The sequence below is a fragment of the Vanessa tameamea genome, chromosome 26 (genome assembly GCF_037043105.1).
Source record: "Vanessa tameamea isolate UH-Manoa-2023 chromosome 26, ilVanTame1 primary haplotype, whole genome shotgun sequence".
Taxonomy (NCBI): Eukaryota; Metazoa; Arthropoda; class Insecta; order Lepidoptera; family Nymphalidae; genus Vanessa; species Vanessa tameamea.
Window position 1 is genome coordinate 4,741,033 of NC_087334.1, and position 18,506 is coordinate 4,759,538.

Genomic DNA, 18,506 nt, shown 5'->3' on the forward strand with positions numbered 1-18,506 from the left:
AAGTCTTTGTTCTTTGAAGTTAAAAATATGTAAACATTTGCGAAGCCGCGTTTGGGTAGTTAATACTTTAGGGCTATTCTGTAACAAGAAACTCGAATCTCACCGCAGAAAACGAGCGTGAAATGTCAAAATATTATATATGACATTGACTACAATAATTATAAAATTTATATGATACACGTATCAAAATGGCGTGTCACGTAAATTGTTTGTTAATATTTCACGAGTGAGATACGAAGCGAATCCTTACAGAATAGCACTTTTGTATAAAATAATTAAAATCCATTAGTGTTATTTATACTGTTATAACGATACTCAGGTATTCTATCCGCGCCTCAATGACATATTAAGTCAATGGTCCCGACTGTCATCGCGAATGTCTGATGGTTATCTTTAACGCCTCACTCTGGTTAGTAATTATATTATCCAGGATGCGCAACCCATTGCGTTTTATTAAGAGAATTACCCATTAAAGGAAATTCATTAAGAATTTTATTGTAGTTCTTTTGAGCTTGGCTTTAAAAGGTATACTTTTGCCTTTTTGTAGTGATGTTATATCACTGTCTTGAAATATTTCAGTTGCCTTTAAAAAAAGGTCTTATTTTCGTTTTAGATATTCAATGTATTCATTTCGTTAAGCTACCAAAGCAGTATTATGATTGAATAGGTTTTATATTTATCATTTTTATAAAAATAACAAAATTCAATATATCATTTTTTAATTAAACATTTGCAACTATAATAATTTAATTTTATTTTGGAACTTTGTTTCTATGGACATTTGTTTAATATTATGATTATAACGTGATTTATTTTTAGTAAGACTTCAAGGTGAATATTATTTATCTTATTTTGTAAACGGTATTTATATTTCGCTCTGATCGATAATAATGATATGTCATTGTTAATATCTATGCAGGAATGTTATATCTCGCATTGAAAGACACAAGAGGCTTATTTAAATGCTCGCTGCGCACGCGCTTGCATAACGCACACCATAAAGAAAAAAAACCTTAACCGACATTCCGTACAGTTGGCGCATTACTGCTGCGGTTGAAGTTTTCATTTTACAATCTCATGCTCATGTGTATTGTATATTTTTTATTTTATAGTAATTATTATTTATTGATCGGTTTTTTATTCGGTGCAAAAAAAAAAACTTTTGTGTTTATGGAATTAAAACCGTTGCGTTTATAGAATTTGGAATTTTATTTTGTACTCAATTCGAATCTTTTTCGATCAGTTGCTCTAAGAAAAATACACAAAATTCAGCGCAGAACAAAATCGCTACATCTCAGAAGGTTAGATGTGTGCCTATAATAAGTAATTGTGACACTTAAAGCATACACCCATCAAAATAACGTATTGCAGACTATACAATAAGCTAAATCTTAAACGAGCCAAGTAAGAGTGACTTTTCCTTCTTTGTGCAGTTCAGAATAACATACATAACACACACAAACACATCTCACTCGAACTTATTATGTCGTGTTATCTTACCTTTTGGACACGAGACACAGTGTTTATTGGGTAATATCTATCAGCTTGCAGATTTCTTACTTTCATCCTTAAAAAGGATTTTGGTAAGAATGGTATCTTTGTATCTTGAACTTTCTAGAACGAAGTTCATTAATATCTTTTATTAACAGAATCGTAACTTTAAGGAATTGTGAAAAATAAAATGTAATTCATAAATAATGATGGTTTTTTTTCGTATTCTATGAATCGTATCGACTAAGTTGAAACTTAATACAAACGTTGCTCGCAAGACCATATTTGCAAGACAAACATATTCGCGTTGTATAAAGAAAAACATACGTAATAAGTTTTGCTCTATTTCTGCGTCACCTACGCTTAGTAATTTGACTACTGTGTCATAGAATTGCAAATAGTTCTTATTTTGTACAGCGGTAAGGACTATAATGCAATAAACAAATATGAACATCAAGAGACGAGTATATGGAACAGTCAAACAGCATTTTATATAACACTTTTATTGCAACAGTCGACTTATCAATTTACTTTGTCGAAACGATTGAACAAATATTTTTCTGAACACGATATTTTGGGTCTTTTGCATGTAAAGCAATTACAAGTTTTGTTTATTTTATGTTACTTTTTATCGTACGGAACCCGTGCTTGAATTTGATGTTTCGATTAATTATATTACAGTTTAATTTAAACAGACTGACTGACAGATGTATAAGTGATTTTATAACAGTTCTGTTTATGTTACGATACGGAAGATATAAATTGTTTATTTTATATTAGTCTTGATTATATTGGTGTATTATGATGCAATAGAGTTTGACATTAGGAACTATTTTCATAATAATTATTCTAAATCGATATACTTGTATATCTTTTTTCAATTTGTTGTGCATTAATCGCGTGAAAACTGCTGAATGAATCTGTATGAGACTATGACCGATGAACGCGACATTGTCCGTTGATCTTTCCGACGACTTTTTTATTTATTGCCCAGTGAATGATTATGTTTTGATTAATTACTCAACCTCTTATCATGAAATTTAGTACACACCGTGTCAGAGAGACTGAATGCTTCCACGTGATTGAACCCGATACCCTTTGTTCAAGTATACGTGTTCCATTCACTGAACTATCATGGCTCTTATGTAAAGTGTATGGACAAAATTTTCTTTTGTTAAAGTAACCTGTTTCAGTAACTTAAATATGTTTTAACATAATCTAGCCTACTATTGAACCTTTATGGTAAATATCTTGTGAAAATATTTTCGTACTAAGAATATATTTTAATATTCCCTTGTGACGAAGTTCGTTAAAGTGCGTCATTTTGTTCATATTTTTATATGAATATATTATGGGAAGCTACGTATACCATGCAGTTTATTTATTACCTTAACAATTTGATTTTAAATCATTGTATTCGTATATCCGCCAACCTGCATTGAAGCAGTGTGGTCGAGTAAGCTTCAAAACCTCCTTAAAACTAACTGCTGTCACCTAGTCCTGCATTGGGATTTTTACAGATAGATATCTAGATAGATTTTTACTATTTTACGTTTTTGATATGTATTTATAATAACGCATACTAAAATGTATTGGTTTTATAATTTATGATAGATCATTGCCTTTTATAGTTAAAATTACACACGGAAAGAAAAATGATTGCATAACATAAATCCTATTAGAATTTACTATGCAAAAACATTTATAGACCAATATTCTTGAATCATTCAGTGTGAATGTGTGTCTATTTTATGAACGATATGTGTATTTAAGTTTTTTTTCCATTTCCATAAATTAAATAATCTTACAAAAATTTCGAAGATTACTTAAAGATTTATCTTTACTTTGATATTAATGCTTTGCCGTTCGCGGACCCTTGGTCAAATTTTGATGAAATCAATTAAGCCATCTTAATTGTTCGTCCAGAAACATTTTAATAAACGCATCCTCAATTAAAACGATTGCGTCTTAAAATTTCATTAAATGGATTACGTCGCTTATATTTTAAGTTATTTTTACATTCCTTAATCAAGCTTCGTGGAATATTTTGCGATGTTTAAAAATGTACGGAATACATTTCATTATTTTAATGCATTGTTTATTATAAGTAGCTTTCTTTACTTAAATTAATAATATTTTGATTTTGTTTAAATTATTTTATAATTAAGATATTGTTACGTAGTTTTTGATTATAATAAATAATGATAATGTATTGTTTGATGATAAATTAATTAACAATTATCTTGCCTAGTTCCGTTTTATAAGGGGTCAGGATCGATCCTGTGACTTTTTACATAGCTAGGCGGCCGAATAATCCGTATTTAATTTATCTGTAGTCTAAAACGATATACATTTAAATATACATAACGCTTTTATGACATAGTCGATGAGTGTAAAATTTTCAGAATTCGTAGAGTTATTCTATACTCTGTAGGACTGACCTCAAAGCTCACCGCAGAACGCGATCGTGAAGTGTTAGAAGGTGATTTGTGACGCTGTATGATACGCGTACCAAAAGAGCGTATCACTGTAATTTTCAAAATTTTACGAGTGAGATGCGAAGTCATTTCTAATAGAAAAGCTCTTTAGATTCGAGTACGTCGTATTTATATTACGCAAAAGGCTCGACTCGAACTATGAGTTCTGTGATTCACGCGTTTTATTTATTATTTTCCTGTATCTTTTTACGTATTACATATTATTGGAGATCGATTTGAATAATCGTCCACGTGACGTACCTAACAATAGGTATTTGTAAGTCGAAATAAGATACTGCTTGTATTATGTATAGTCTATAAAAAATACTAGTTGTTGCACGCGGCGTCGCTCGCGTTTCAGGGATTCGTCGTCAGGTATTAGCCATAAAAAGTAGTTTAATTTCCTTGGAGTTCAAGCGTGTTTTTAGTTCCAATTGCTTTCCGTTGGGATAAACGTTATTTTTGTTATTTAGGGACTAAATAAATATTTAATTGAAAAGGTCGAGTTTAATAAAGACTATTTGTATTTGTAGGTATTTACTCTCAGCCGACAAATTGAAAGTCCCAACACTTACAAACTTCTCTTAGAGTTACATTGATTAAGTATCAGGTGTAGTGAATCTCGTGGTACGTTCTAACTTAATTATACCTCGAGAAGATAAATATCTTTTGCCTTTTCCACTTTCATTTTGTTGCTGAAAGTCAGCTTGGTTTTTGGTGTTCTTATTTTGAAAAATGATTCGATATTGTGGTTTTTTATAATTGATGTATGTCTCGAGGACAAAAAAAAACATATTTCATTGCTCTAATGAGTCCTAGTGCTAAATTATATTTGGTAATTCAAATACAAACAATGAACTGTTACTCGTTGCTTTGTAACATAATTATGACTTTTCCCCTTTTGTTCGTATAAACATAAGCCTTTTTTAATATAAAATCGATATATTCGATAAAACTGAAAAATGTACTTTGTGTCTATTAATTGATACTAATAGAAACAAACTATATTTTTGACTTTTTTTTTGCCACAGAAATAATAAAATATTTATCATCCGCCACGATAACTTGCCATTGATAAGACTTGGTTCAGTCGTTAAAATTATGTATTGTATGTATATATATAATCTGGATAAAGAACCGGAAGTAGTTGTATAAAGAATTAAATCTTTATATTTTACGATATAAAATTCCCTATATGAGCAGCATTGGATATATATTTTTTAATTTTATAATAATAAAACAAAATTAAGTTATGAAAATCAAAATTTAATAATTCCCCTAAAGTTATGTTACTACTAACACTAGTACTACTACTAATTAACAATTTCTAGGCCTTAATTGTAACAGTTTTACTCATATAGAAATTTGTTGAGAAATGTTATGTATGTATTTGTCATTTGTTTTAGACCGTAAACGATAAACGGATTTGTGATAACTTCAAAAGTGCTTGTAAGTCCGTAATTGAATAAAGTTTATTTGTATTTCATTTGAATAAATGATCCGCAGATGTTCAAAAACTGTTCCTGTCTATATGTTTATTTTTTTATTATAAAAATGAAACTGTTCAATAGATCACAGATATCGAAAACGTTTGGACAAACGTGAACTAAAGTTACGTAAACATTCACTTTTATTTTTAGGTATATATGATTTTAGACTCAATTTTAATGTTAAATAAGGTTTAAATTTACTCGTGCCTCGTAAGTGACATTAAACACCTGTAGAAAGTTAAAATAAACATCGAAATCGGAAAAGTAGCATCCACCGGATAGAAAATGGTCAGTAAGTTTTTATTACATTATCGGATTATGATCGTTATGAGTTATGATTAATTCAACATAAAAGTTATATTTGCTTGTACGCTCTGGGTTTGAATTTTAGTATATCTATTATGATGTAATTATAATATTTGTTATGATAGTTCTACCGACATTTGTTTTTATGAAAACTTTCTCTACAGAAACGGTACTATTTATAATCAATCTAAATAGAGGAAGATTATTGTCTCTTAGGTCTGAAGTTTTTGTATTTTTCACTATTTAATTTAATAAGACAAAATTTGACTAAATTAAATTAAACATGGATATTAGCTAATATTCAATACAGAATTATATAGACGATAGAAAGGCGTGGAGCTAATACTGGTTGAATTTCAGGCAGGATATATTATATACATATATAATTGTATTTGGCTAACATAACTGTGTATTTCAAATGTTGAAAGAGTTACTACTGAGTTTCTTGCCGGTTCTTGCTCGGTAGAATCTACATTTCGAATCGATGGATAGTTTCACTTAATGTAGTTTGTAAAATGACGATTCAAAAGTGCTTGTCAAAAGCCTACTTGAATAAAGTATGTTTTGATTTTAATTTCGTGATGGAGTGTGTGAGGAGGGATATGAGAGAGACGATCAGGTGATGAATAATAGAGGAGAACGGAAAGGAAGACATGCTCCGCGCCCAAATAGATTCAGACACGGGCGGGGAAAAGAAGACAGAAAAAATAATTAAGTTCTTTATAATTGAGCTTCAAATTATACACAAAATATAATACCCTTTCGTACTTACGCATGTGATTACCATACTTCTTACTTACAGGGCATTCTGTACATGCTTAAAAGCAACACGAACGTATGTAACAATAATTACGATTTAATAAAAACAAAGGGTTCAAACAAAGGGTTCAAATGTCGACACGTGTTGACAGACATTTGATTTGGTCATTCGACATGTACATAACAATTTATTATTTCGGTTTATAAATGTGCTATGGAACAAACTAAGACTGTTTTGTTTTGTACGTATTATTTTTATTTCTTTTTTTATATATACTATGTCCTAAAGTCCGATTGACTTGAAATTTAACATAGTTACATTCTTCACTGTAAAAGGATCTAAGTTTATTTCTCCAATTAAAGTCGATTATTTTCTTATTTAAATATTTTATTGTTAACAATTATATTCAAAAATAATGTCAAGTGCCTTCTAGTTTATTCCCCCGTTGCCATAGTTACATAATTAAAGTAATTATGTGACTATGGCCAGTTATAACTTATGAATTCGAAACTTATTAGTGTATATATTACATAGTATTAAATAAATACATCATAATATAATATCTTGGCTAATTAACTTTACAATTGCCATACGAATTTTGGAAATCTCAACATTTTTTTATGATATTTTTGTATAATTTGCTCAGCTAGTTTTGTAAACCTATATGTAAATTAGCGTACGATAAAAGTTGCTAGTGGTAAAAACACAGATATATGTTTTAAATAATAATGACCTTCTTATCAATATAATTCTACTAACTTCAGCAATCCAACATCTTAACTTTCTTATCTATTGACAACTTCACAAACTTGGAACGTATAACGCCGCGAGCTATATAGATATTGTTCTAAGTTATATCAGCTTGTTGCATAGCCGTTAAATGTTGTAAGTCGTTTTTAAGGTTCATTATCTTATTCGTAAATTAGATAAGATTAAAAAATATATCGTTTGATTCATTGTTATTAAATGTGAGAAATGTTTTGTCTTATATAAACTTCCACGACTGAACCATGAAATCAAATCTGATGAAATTCAGTATAAAGAAATCTATAACTCCAAGAAAAGACATATGGTACGTTTTTTATACCTAACGCGAGCAAAGCCGCGGGCGACCACTAGCTGTTTATATAGTTTGTTATGATATAAAGGTAATAAAGTTTTGATTTGATTTATATTCCCTTTAAAATGATTAAATTAGTTACTATGTGTTAATTATACTATGTTACGAACACAGTTTATTAGCTTTTAATTTAATTATAAATAAATTATTCTAATATGAATAACAGGAGCCTAGATGGCCTAGTGATAAGGACGCATGCATTGCAAGTTCAAACCCAGACAAGCACCGCTGTGCTTGCGTGCGTGCAATTTTCACGTGCTCAATTGATGTTTATAATTCATCTCGTGCTCGGCGGTGAAGGAAAACATCGTGAGGAAATCTCCATGTGTCTAGTTTCGATGAAATTCTGCTACATGTGTATCCACCCGCATTGGAGCAGCTTGTAAAGGCTTCCATTCTCAAAAGCGAAAGGAGGCCTTAGCCCAGCATCGGGACATTTACAGGGTGTTATATATATTACCTTTAAGATATTTAACACTTTATAACGTTAGTTAAAATATGCGTAAGATTATGAATATAGGTATGATTTCAGAGTTCATTCTGTATTTGTAATTATAATACCGTTACATACAAAAATGCTTGAACAGTATTATATATTTAAATCGTCCTGTGTTAAATTATTGAGCGCGATTATCTTGTAATCTTAGCGTTTGCTTGTGCTACACGTTTTAAAAGTAATATCGTCCGGTCTGTCCGCGTGTAATTAACACATTAAATTCCGTGTTGTAAATTGATTTTAATCGATCCGCTCACGGCTTTTTTATAATTGTATTGAAGTCGGTTATATGATGTCGAGATCGGATATACTTATTAGCTTAATGAAGATATCTTTATTTTTTTATTGTATTTTTATTTTATATCTGTGTTCGTATCTTTCATAAGGATTTAATATTCGATATTAGTCTTATACATAAATTTAAGTTTATTATATAAATCTGGTTGTCTTTAACAATATTTAGGTAGACTTGTAATTGGTCACCTGATGGTGGGTCTCATCAACGATGATAGATATTGACACTAATAAGTGTTGGCCATCCCTTATCCGCCAATGCGTGACATTTGGTTGTAGAGCTTTGTGCAAGTCTAGGTAGGTACCTCCGACTCAACAGATATTCTACGGCCAGACAACAGTACTCAGTATTGTTGTGTTCTGGTTTGTTTCAGCGTTTCTTTCAGCGCCATTGTCTATCGGCGGTGGTGACCACTTACCATCAGGTGGCCAATTTGCTCGTCCGCCTACCGATACAATAACAAAAAAGCCTGTGTATGTCCTGCCTTTGAGTTAAAGTTTGCTTCATACCGAATTTCATCAAATTCGGTTCAGCTTAATACCGTCATAGCATAACAGACAGAGTTACTTTTGCATTTATAATATATTCATATATATCAATATCTAATTACATTCATTTTATTCTTATGGTTTATTTGAACTTGGCCAATGCACATTCCTACGCTGTATTCAATTGTAAAAAAATGTTGCTAATTTTTAGGTTAATTAACCTAAAACCAAAAAACCTTAAACCTTAAGTTTTGTTTCTTTAGCGAAACTAGTTCTTTGTAGATAATTTGGTGATTATTATTTTTATAAAAATCGAATTTAAATATTTGCTTAATAAATATTATGTATATATGTCATTGAATAGTTTTAAGTACACTTTTTACAATAAACTTAAGGTAAACAGACAAATAAAATTAGGTACGGGACATTTAATCACTACATAGAGTAAAACAAAGTCGCTTCTCGCTGTCCGTCTGTAAAACTACGCAACGGATTTTTATCTGGATTTTTAATAGATACAGTGATTAAAGTGGAAGGTGTATATGTATAATACATGCATAATATAGTAGAGAAACACAGATCATTTTAGAGGTTTCTAATGTGATGTCGTAAATAAACACATTTTTTTGCGTTTACATTGCAAACGGTGGCTGAACCCTACGAGATAGATGAAAATAATGTACTATAGTATTGTACACATTAATAGTATTTATGTAATATCAGCATTGCACACGTGCGCAGCCGGGGCGGATCGCTAGTTTACAATAAAATAGATTATTTTCATTAGTTTATAATTTTGATGACACGAGCCTTTTTATCCCGACCCCTCAGCCTATTATCGTTCTTTCTTTAGAATATAAATAATTTATTAACAATAACTATTATTCTTTAATATAATATTTAACTAAAAGGTCCGTGGTACTTTGTCATTTATTAAGTATCTTGTAAAATCGTATGACATAATTTTACTTCAAAGTATAAAATAAGACTCTAATAAAATATTTCGGCATCTCGAGTGGTATAAAAAGCTAGAAAAGATTCACTCAGAGTTTATATAAATAATAATTAAGTATTCAAATATCTACCTTAATGAAGTAGTAATAGGACTCTTGATGTGAAAACATTACATATTTCGTATTGAATACATTTAAAACTCTCATGCACTAAAATGATTATTTTTCTCATACATTTATGATGGTAACATCATTAAGAATACTGCAATTAGCTTCATACATTCTTGTTTGACATCACAGAATAACGAATGAAAAAACTGAATAAAAGCATGCCTTTAAAAAAAGAAGCGACGTAGACTCACAAGTGACAGATCTAGACTATACTTTGATATCAAAGACGGTGTCTAGTTTCTAAGAAGGGAACGTCTTTTGTTTCTACTAACGTAAAGTCGCCGCACTTTCAAATGATACGAAGAATAAACAAATCCGAATATCCTTCATATTAAACTAATTAATTAAAATGAACTCTGATTCGTTGGAAACAACTTGAACATAGGAGTCCAATTAATCTTAACATTTTTGAGAGATCTCTCAACTAGTCTCTAACGAGTTTGTAATTTAAGTGGATATGTGTTCTTCTGATCTGTTAATCCACTTTAAATGTCTATTAATAAATATTGCATGGTTATTACTTAAGGCACAACAATACGTTCCAATGAAATGTTAAAATAGACAAAAAAATTGCGGTAAGTTTACAATGATTCGCATAGAACTGATAATTGATACAATTCTTTGGTATATCACAATTGATTCCAAATGCAAAATCGAAAATCAGCTCAGATCCGTCTGCTAAAAAAAAATCAAGTTTAAAAGTATCTATCAAATCTTTTAAAATAAGTGAGATATTATTATAAAGGATTTAAAAATATTATGTATGTACTATTATATATGTGCTTGTTACGATCCCTTTTAAGTATTGGTGTGCAATTAAAAATAAATAAATATATGCATATACATAAATGATTAAACTGTCTCCTAATTTAGGACCAAAAGTTTTGTACACCTGTAAACTAAAGTTAAGTCTATAGCATTTGTCAAACGTCGCTATTGTTTACGTTTCGTGACATTTAAAAAATTTACTATAAATCCAAACTTATGCAGTGGGTTACCATTTATGTTAGTAACACTGACAAACATAAAATATAGGCGGAAGGAACGAATTTAAAATCGAAAGCGAATGTCAAAGGTACTGTCACTTTAATTATTATTATTAATTACCGGCATTATTTACAATTGTTTGTATTCGCTCTTGTTGTTTCATTTTAATGATCCGTGTGCTCCATCTGCCATTTGTTTTTTTATAATCTGTGGAAGGTGTATAACAGTTTTAGGTTAGATTACTTTAGTAAAACAGCCTGTAAATGTTCGACTGCTGGTCTAAGGAATACTCTTTATTCGAGGAGATGGTTTGAAGTTTATTTGACTACGCTGCTCCAATGCGATTGGGTGGATACTCACATAGCAGAGTTTTCATACGATGCTTTCACGTGTTTGAACCGCTGGGCTATCGGCCATCGATATTTATAGGAATTAAAAAGAAATTACTTAAAAGTCATTGAACCATAAAATTTTCTGTTTAATCAATAAAAAAAGTGACTTTTATAATCCCTACTAATATTATAAATGCGAAAGTAAGTCTGTCTATTGAGGTAACAACGCGGTATTTTAAGGTCTACGTTGACACCGTTGAACCGATTTAGATGAAATTTGTTATAAAGATAGGACGGACGGACGGACGGAAGTACAAATGATCGTTTTTTAATGCGGAAATTATCTCTTAAAGGTGTGAAAAGGGGGTGGATATTTGTATGGAGAATTAATCAATGTTTGTTTGAGGTTAAATGGGGAGGTGAAGAGGGGTGCGTGTTATGATAAGTTTTATAAATTTCGCTCGGGTAAAGCCGCGGCTTTCAGCTAGTATTGCTAAAGAGTAATAACGACTTCGTTTGATTACGGTTCGTTTAATGTTTACTTGTGGGTTTTTTGAAAACAGATAAAAAATAAAAATGGTTTGTTTCCATGCTGTATTAGCAATTTTAATGTTTATATTTACACAAAATGTTGCTAACCTCTGATTATATAACTCATTTTTTATTATTTCTCGTTGTGGTGCTAAATATATTGAACGGCTAATGGAATACTAACAGTGTTTTAGTTTAGCGGTCTAGGTATTGGTAACGGTTCCAGTTAATTAGACAAACACTACATTTACTGCAGCGGTCAGACATTCGATAATCGCGATAACGACGTCTCTTTAATTTGTGAGCTTATAATAAAACCTTATTAACGTTCATTTAATATATACTATAGAACTGTACAATTATTGCATATGGATGAAACAAATGTATTATTGAATTTTGTTATATTTATATTGTCAGTTTATATTCTTTCGTCGGTTTTTCTCAGTTTTAATTATTAAGAAGTGTGACGTTTTCTATATCGATTAAATATTTTTTAATGTTAACTGTTCTGTGAATTTTAAGTTTAGTATGTTTATATTTAACTGGAAACTAAAAAGAAATCCAATCAGTTTAACAGCTATCTTAAAATAAGTAGGTATTTAAATGTACATGTAATTTTGTGACCACTGTTTTTTTTTTAAAATGTATAATTTGTTTTGTTACAGTAACGGTCCGGTAGAGGGTGCGTATGGTCCGCAACACAGTCCTGTGTCGCGGTCCGACGCTTCCACCGAGGACGCGGAGTTATCCGCTGCGCTTGCGCATCAGCACCACCTCGCTATGCAGGTATGTATACTCTGGTACAATCGCACCAGAACTTGAACAAGACCACCAGTATATCTATCCTGCTCACAACATCAAGTCTGAGAAGTGTCCATCTCCGACCATTAGCACTGGCTCTTCAAGGCTGGGAAGGATAAGTTATTTCTTCGTCAATACTCTATCAAACGCAAAGGATTTCACAAATACTTACTTTTATAAAAAAAAAAAACTGTTGATGGAGTTAGTATTCGTTGATTTTTGTACACTATAAATAATAATATATTTATTTAGTTTAAATATCGTTCTTAGGTACTTATTATAAAATTGGTGCTGTAAGAACCTACTTGTTATTTTCTCGTGCCTGTAATGAACATTGACTTACTCATCATTCAAACAGAACAACGCGATAACATATTATTAATACTTACAAAAAAAAGATAGGTCTGTGATTGAGATAGATTAAACAACCTAAATAAGAAAACCTATCTTTAAATATAAGTTATATGAATGCTCTAATAAATATTAAACTAATGATATATTTTGTTATTAAAAGTGTTGGTTATATGTAACAAAATGTAACTATCATGTTACTCTGTAGGCGGGCGATTACCCCGTCGGTGGTGGCGTGGAGCCAGACTATGGGCAGTATGTTTCGTCGCCCGCCGCTCACTACAACCACATGGGTCACCTCACCATGGCGCCATCGCAGAAGTACCCTCATGTAAGTGTATAACGTTATGTATACTTTTGTTATAGCTTATCATAAAAGTTGATGAATCGCCATCTAAACCAAAAGACTTGGAACTTTGAAGGAGATCGGTGTTTCGTCATGCATCACCTCTACATAACTATACATGGCACGCTAAGACAAGATTATGCGACGTTTTTGATTTTAGCACATCGACACACTCTCTATAGTCATCTAATAATATAAATGCGAAAATAACTCTGTCTATCTGACTGTAGGTCTCTTTCACCGCTGTACTGATTTTGATGAATTTTGGTATGAAGCAAGCTTGAACTCCAAGGTTAAATATAGGCTAAGACTTTTTTTATGCCAAACTCCTGACGGTCGACCCCTAAAACGACAAATAGTATTTTATGTATATTTTATAGATGAGAAAAGTGTACAATATATTCCTGTTTTAGTTCAATTTTTAGTTCTTATTTCGCAAATGTCACTTAGGAATATTTGTTATAAAGCAAAGGAGCCAGTATGGCAGACCGTGACAAAGTCACATAGCGATTGTCGATTTCGTTCGTAGAAAATGCTTTAGTGTCTGGAAATGTTTTCGTTTTATCGCGTCATAACAATCGATGTATTGTAAGGAGTAATTTAGACGAAAATGAAGTTTGAAATCGTTTCCGCAAATGTCGAATGCCCTTTGTCTAGCCCGCAAGGTGATTTATAATTTGTCGCATGGAAACTCGTTGCCTGGTCTATATGTCACGTGTAACGTAATGTAAACTTAATGTTATAAAAAAGTTCAATTTGTTTGTATGTATGTATGGGGTATTCTCGGAACTAAAGATCAAATTGTAAAAAAAAATACTGGAAGAAAGTTACATTATTCCTGAGTGCTATAATATAAATTATAATTATATCATGCCTATTAGCCGAGCTATCACTATGTTTGTCTAATATGGAAATAAATACTTCTTAGAACAGAATATCTCCAGGAGATATCGCTGATTTCAAATTAAGATCCACAAAAAACATTCGATCTTTCTTTAATAAAAAAAATTGGTACTGTAAACACGGCGGGACGGGCGGACTGCTAGTTAACAATAAAACGCATGCATTCGTTATATAGGTGATAATAATTATCCGTTTTATACATTAATAACTAACGATCTTTCAAATATCTGATTACAATTTGCAAATAACGTTAATTTCAATATTTAAAATGATAGTTTTGTAAACACATTTTATTATATAGTTTTAATGTTGTTTATAAGATGTTAAATTAATAAATAATATACGTAAAGAATATAGAGAGAAGATTTCAAATAGACCGATGATTTCACGAAGGTTAATAGATATTGATTACATTTCTGGATACGAAAGAGCAATATCATATTGTTTTTCGAACTTTTGTTTTGATCTCAACGAATCACATAAGTTTGGAACTAATGTGGTCGGGAAATGACCAAGGGGTGAGGCGTCAAAGTTTATAATAAGAAAGGGGGGATGTCTGATCATATTATTCTTCGAAAAGATGGTTTCGTTATGTTAGATACTAGCTACTCGTCCTAGCTCCACACGGATGCGATAAGACTAACATTCTAGATTGCAGAACATAAATAAAAAGAAAAATTCTTGTTTCTATTTCCAACTGGGAAACTGAGAACACAATCGTAAAATGGCAGAAAGTAAACGTCATGTACACGAAATGACTATAATAATGATAACGCTTATCACGAAAAATACACACTCGAAGGAAATGGACATATAAAATAAAATGAAAGTCGGTTTCTAAAATCTCCTCAGTTCGCTTGAAGATATTAAATATTTTTTAGTACACAAACAATGATTTCGGCTCCCGTTTTATTTTCGAAAAATAAATTTGATTTGATAAAAAAAGCATTTCAATCATGTGATAATAGAGTTCTAAAAAGTCTGTTTCCATAATTAAAGAAAAACGGATTTTGATAAATTATATTTTTTTCAAAGATTTCAATATGAAAGACATAGTTGATTGAATTCAGGTGATATTTCAAGAAATTTCTCATGAAATTGCGTTTCGTGAGAAATAAACTCGAAATGCTAAGTCAGGCAGGTCGCGTAGTTTCACATACATTTCACTTTTTAATATTTCAAATATGTCTATTCATTTGAACTCATTGTGTTTGAAAGTAAACGCGTAACGCACACGCGCGACTTCAATCGCGTAGTTTTTAGTTTAATTTGAAGTCCTCGTCTCGGAATTCATTGGGTACATTTTATCAGGTTTTTTATTGTTATACGGCGTTTGGCATTGTAGGGATAGTATACAGTAGGGATAGTATACAATATATTACATGACATTTTTACAAGCTTTTATTTAACTTGCAATGTTTCTATGTTTAGGTTAAATTCGAGCTGAATTGAACTTCATCTGATCCTATAGTAGATATTTTTCATGTCATTTCGGTTACAATGACAATGTATTTTTATATCAAGCATTTGGCTTTGGCTCTGGAATGCCTCCAGAAGAAAGTAACTCGCATATTAAAATTAAAGTGTTATATGTATAAAGTAACAGCCCCATAGGGGGCTAACGTCTTCTCTTCCTTTTGAGAGGTAGGTTTTATGGAGATTATTCTACCAGGGTTGGTATACATGTGGCAGAATTTAATTTAAATTAGGTAATGCCCCTTCAACACTGAGTACGAGATGAATTATAAACTCTAATTAAGCTGAAGTGGTGCTTGCACGCCTTCTAGCCACTGGTACATGTCGTTTATATCAATGTATGAAATTAATAGTTATTAGGATTTCAATTATACGAGTGCTCTATCTGTGTATCCAATACTAAGGCCCGGTACTGTAACTGAAGAATAGTTTGTGTAAAAATGGTAAATTTACTCTTGTCCGTTTGAATGTACGTTAAATTCGTATAGCTTGATTTCTGTTCGTTCTCTACACTTCGTAACTAACCGAAATTGATATTTTGTCATGATGCAGAAAAACTCTTTAAACCTCAGTAGTGTTGACGTTTTGTTTGTTGATATATTTTGATATCGATTTGAATAATTAGTAAGTCATTAACCTCAAACTCGATACTTTAAACCCATACTCGTTTTTTTTATCCAAACACCCTTTTTAATTCGAGTACCAGGTATAATTATATTGTATACGATCAACGCCCAAACTATTTGATGTAAATACAGAAATTAATTTTGTTAAGATTCAATTGTTGTGAGTGTATTTATTTTTACTTTGATATTCCTTACTTACCCGATAGAGATTTAAATAAATACTATGGGTTTAAATTTATTACCACTTATTAAATATATTATTGACAAACTGTAATACTTAGTATTGTTGCGTTTCGTACTGAAGGGTGGGTGAGCCAGTGTAAATATAGTTCCGAGGGATATCTATATTAAGGAATGGTTAATATTTCTTACAGCGTTAATGTCTATGGGAGATGATGCCCACTAACCATCAGGTGGCCCATTTGCCCGTCCGCTTACCTAAAAAAAGGCAAATGAGTATATTTCAAATAATAAAGTATATATGTATTACAGTAAATACTATTTTTGCAGGTGATGGAAGCGGTGTCTGTGGGTAGCGGTTACGCTGGCGGCGTTGGCGCGGGTACTGGCGGCGGCCACTATGGCACATACGCGCACTATGGAGCTGCCTATCCGGCCCAACCGGCGTACCTCGTGGATCCTCAAGTGCCGGCGTATATGGCACAGGTAAGAGTCCTGATCCTTAAGTTATACGTCTTAAGGCGCGTTTAGTGTATTTTTTACGGCTGTACAGATATGATGTCAAAAATTATTACTTAGTTGTGAACAAAGAGCTAAATACATATATACTAATGAATTTATAGCACTCGTCAAAGAATGACATAGGCAAAGAACATACATACACATATAGAAAAAAAACTGAAAGTTAGAAACTTTATTTTGAACAAGTACATTAAATATTGTTAGATCTTCCCATATCTAAGCATATGGGCATTATTAAAGTCGAACAACTAAATTTGGATATTCTCTATATGTAATCAACATCTATATATTGTCAAAGTTAAGAATGAATCGAAAATCTTGCAACAAAAATAGTGGCTACTAAGTAACTACTACACGCTCACTAGTAAAGTTTGCCGAGTGTCGAGTGTAGCTCTCACGCACACCAAGATAATAAAGTTGGTCGGTTTGTTTAATACATAAATTATCTAAGGTAGAATATAAAAAGTATGGAAAGTTTTTGCATTTTCACGTTCGTTATGTTACTCCGTACAAATTATGTTGTTCGTACATTCTTATTGAATCTTTTATATAGTATTGTAGTATAACTTTAAATAGGTATTTATGTGTTCTGAAATAGGTATGATTTTGTTTTCAGGAGTACGTAGAAGGTGGAGGCAGTGCGTCACCCCGTAGCGCCTCCCCAGGAGCAATGCCGTCTCAGCATAATCTACATTTGCAACAGAGGTATTGTCTCAAATATAACACTATAAAATTTGATACCTACTACACTTTTTAATAAACATATTCTTTAATTGAACAAAAGTATAATAGTTGGCAACACTAAGAGCCGTGGTCGTACTCGGTATAAGTAATCGATCGGGTTGCCAGTTGCCATCGTCACAAGGAGTATTTTCTCCTCTTTGCTGCTGTAAATACCTTCTGCACGCAACCGAACATAGAAGAAATAAACCAGATATATAATTTATCTCTAACACTTAAATATCTTGTCTTTATTCCGTAAGTGACTTATTCTTTAATTGAACAGGAGTATAATGGTTGGTAACCGTAAGAGTACTCAATAGGGCTGCCAGTTTCTATCGTCAATATTATTTTATCGTTGTTACTGTAAATGTCGTTTGCACACAAACGAACATAGATGAAATAAACTAAATATCTATTATATCTCTAACGCTTAACTAACTTGTCGTTATTCCGTTTCTAACGACGACCTCCATCAGAAGTAACGAGGGTTTTCATGGGTACGCCACTCCGAGAGTCGATGTAGAAAAATTTCATTAGTTTTCTATGTTGTCTTGGGTCTGGGTGTTTGTGGTACCGTCGTTACTTCTGATGTCCATAACACAAGTGCTTTAGCTACTTACATTGGGATCAGAGTAATGTATGTGATGTTGTCCAATATTTATTTATTTTAATTTATAAAAT

General features: G+C 31.6%; 1 protein-coding gene across 2 annotated transcripts in view; it reads left to right on the forward strand.

Moving 5' to 3' along the window:
- The window catches only part of LOC113393472 (catenin delta-2), a 72,451-nt gene that overhangs the window by 41,909 nt on the left and 12,036 nt on the right, over positions 1-18,506 (forward strand). For both annotated transcript variants that reach the window (XM_026630363.2, XM_064219067.1), the window contains exons 3-6: positions 12,563-12,683; positions 13,258-13,380; positions 16,911-17,066; positions 17,719-17,807. In XM_026630363.2, coding sequence (XP_026486148.1) covers positions 12,563-12,683; positions 13,258-13,380; positions 16,911-17,066; positions 17,719-17,807 — 489 coding nt within the window. The remainder of the gene's footprint in view (positions 1-12,562; positions 12,684-13,257; positions 13,381-16,910; positions 17,067-17,718; positions 17,808-18,506) is intronic.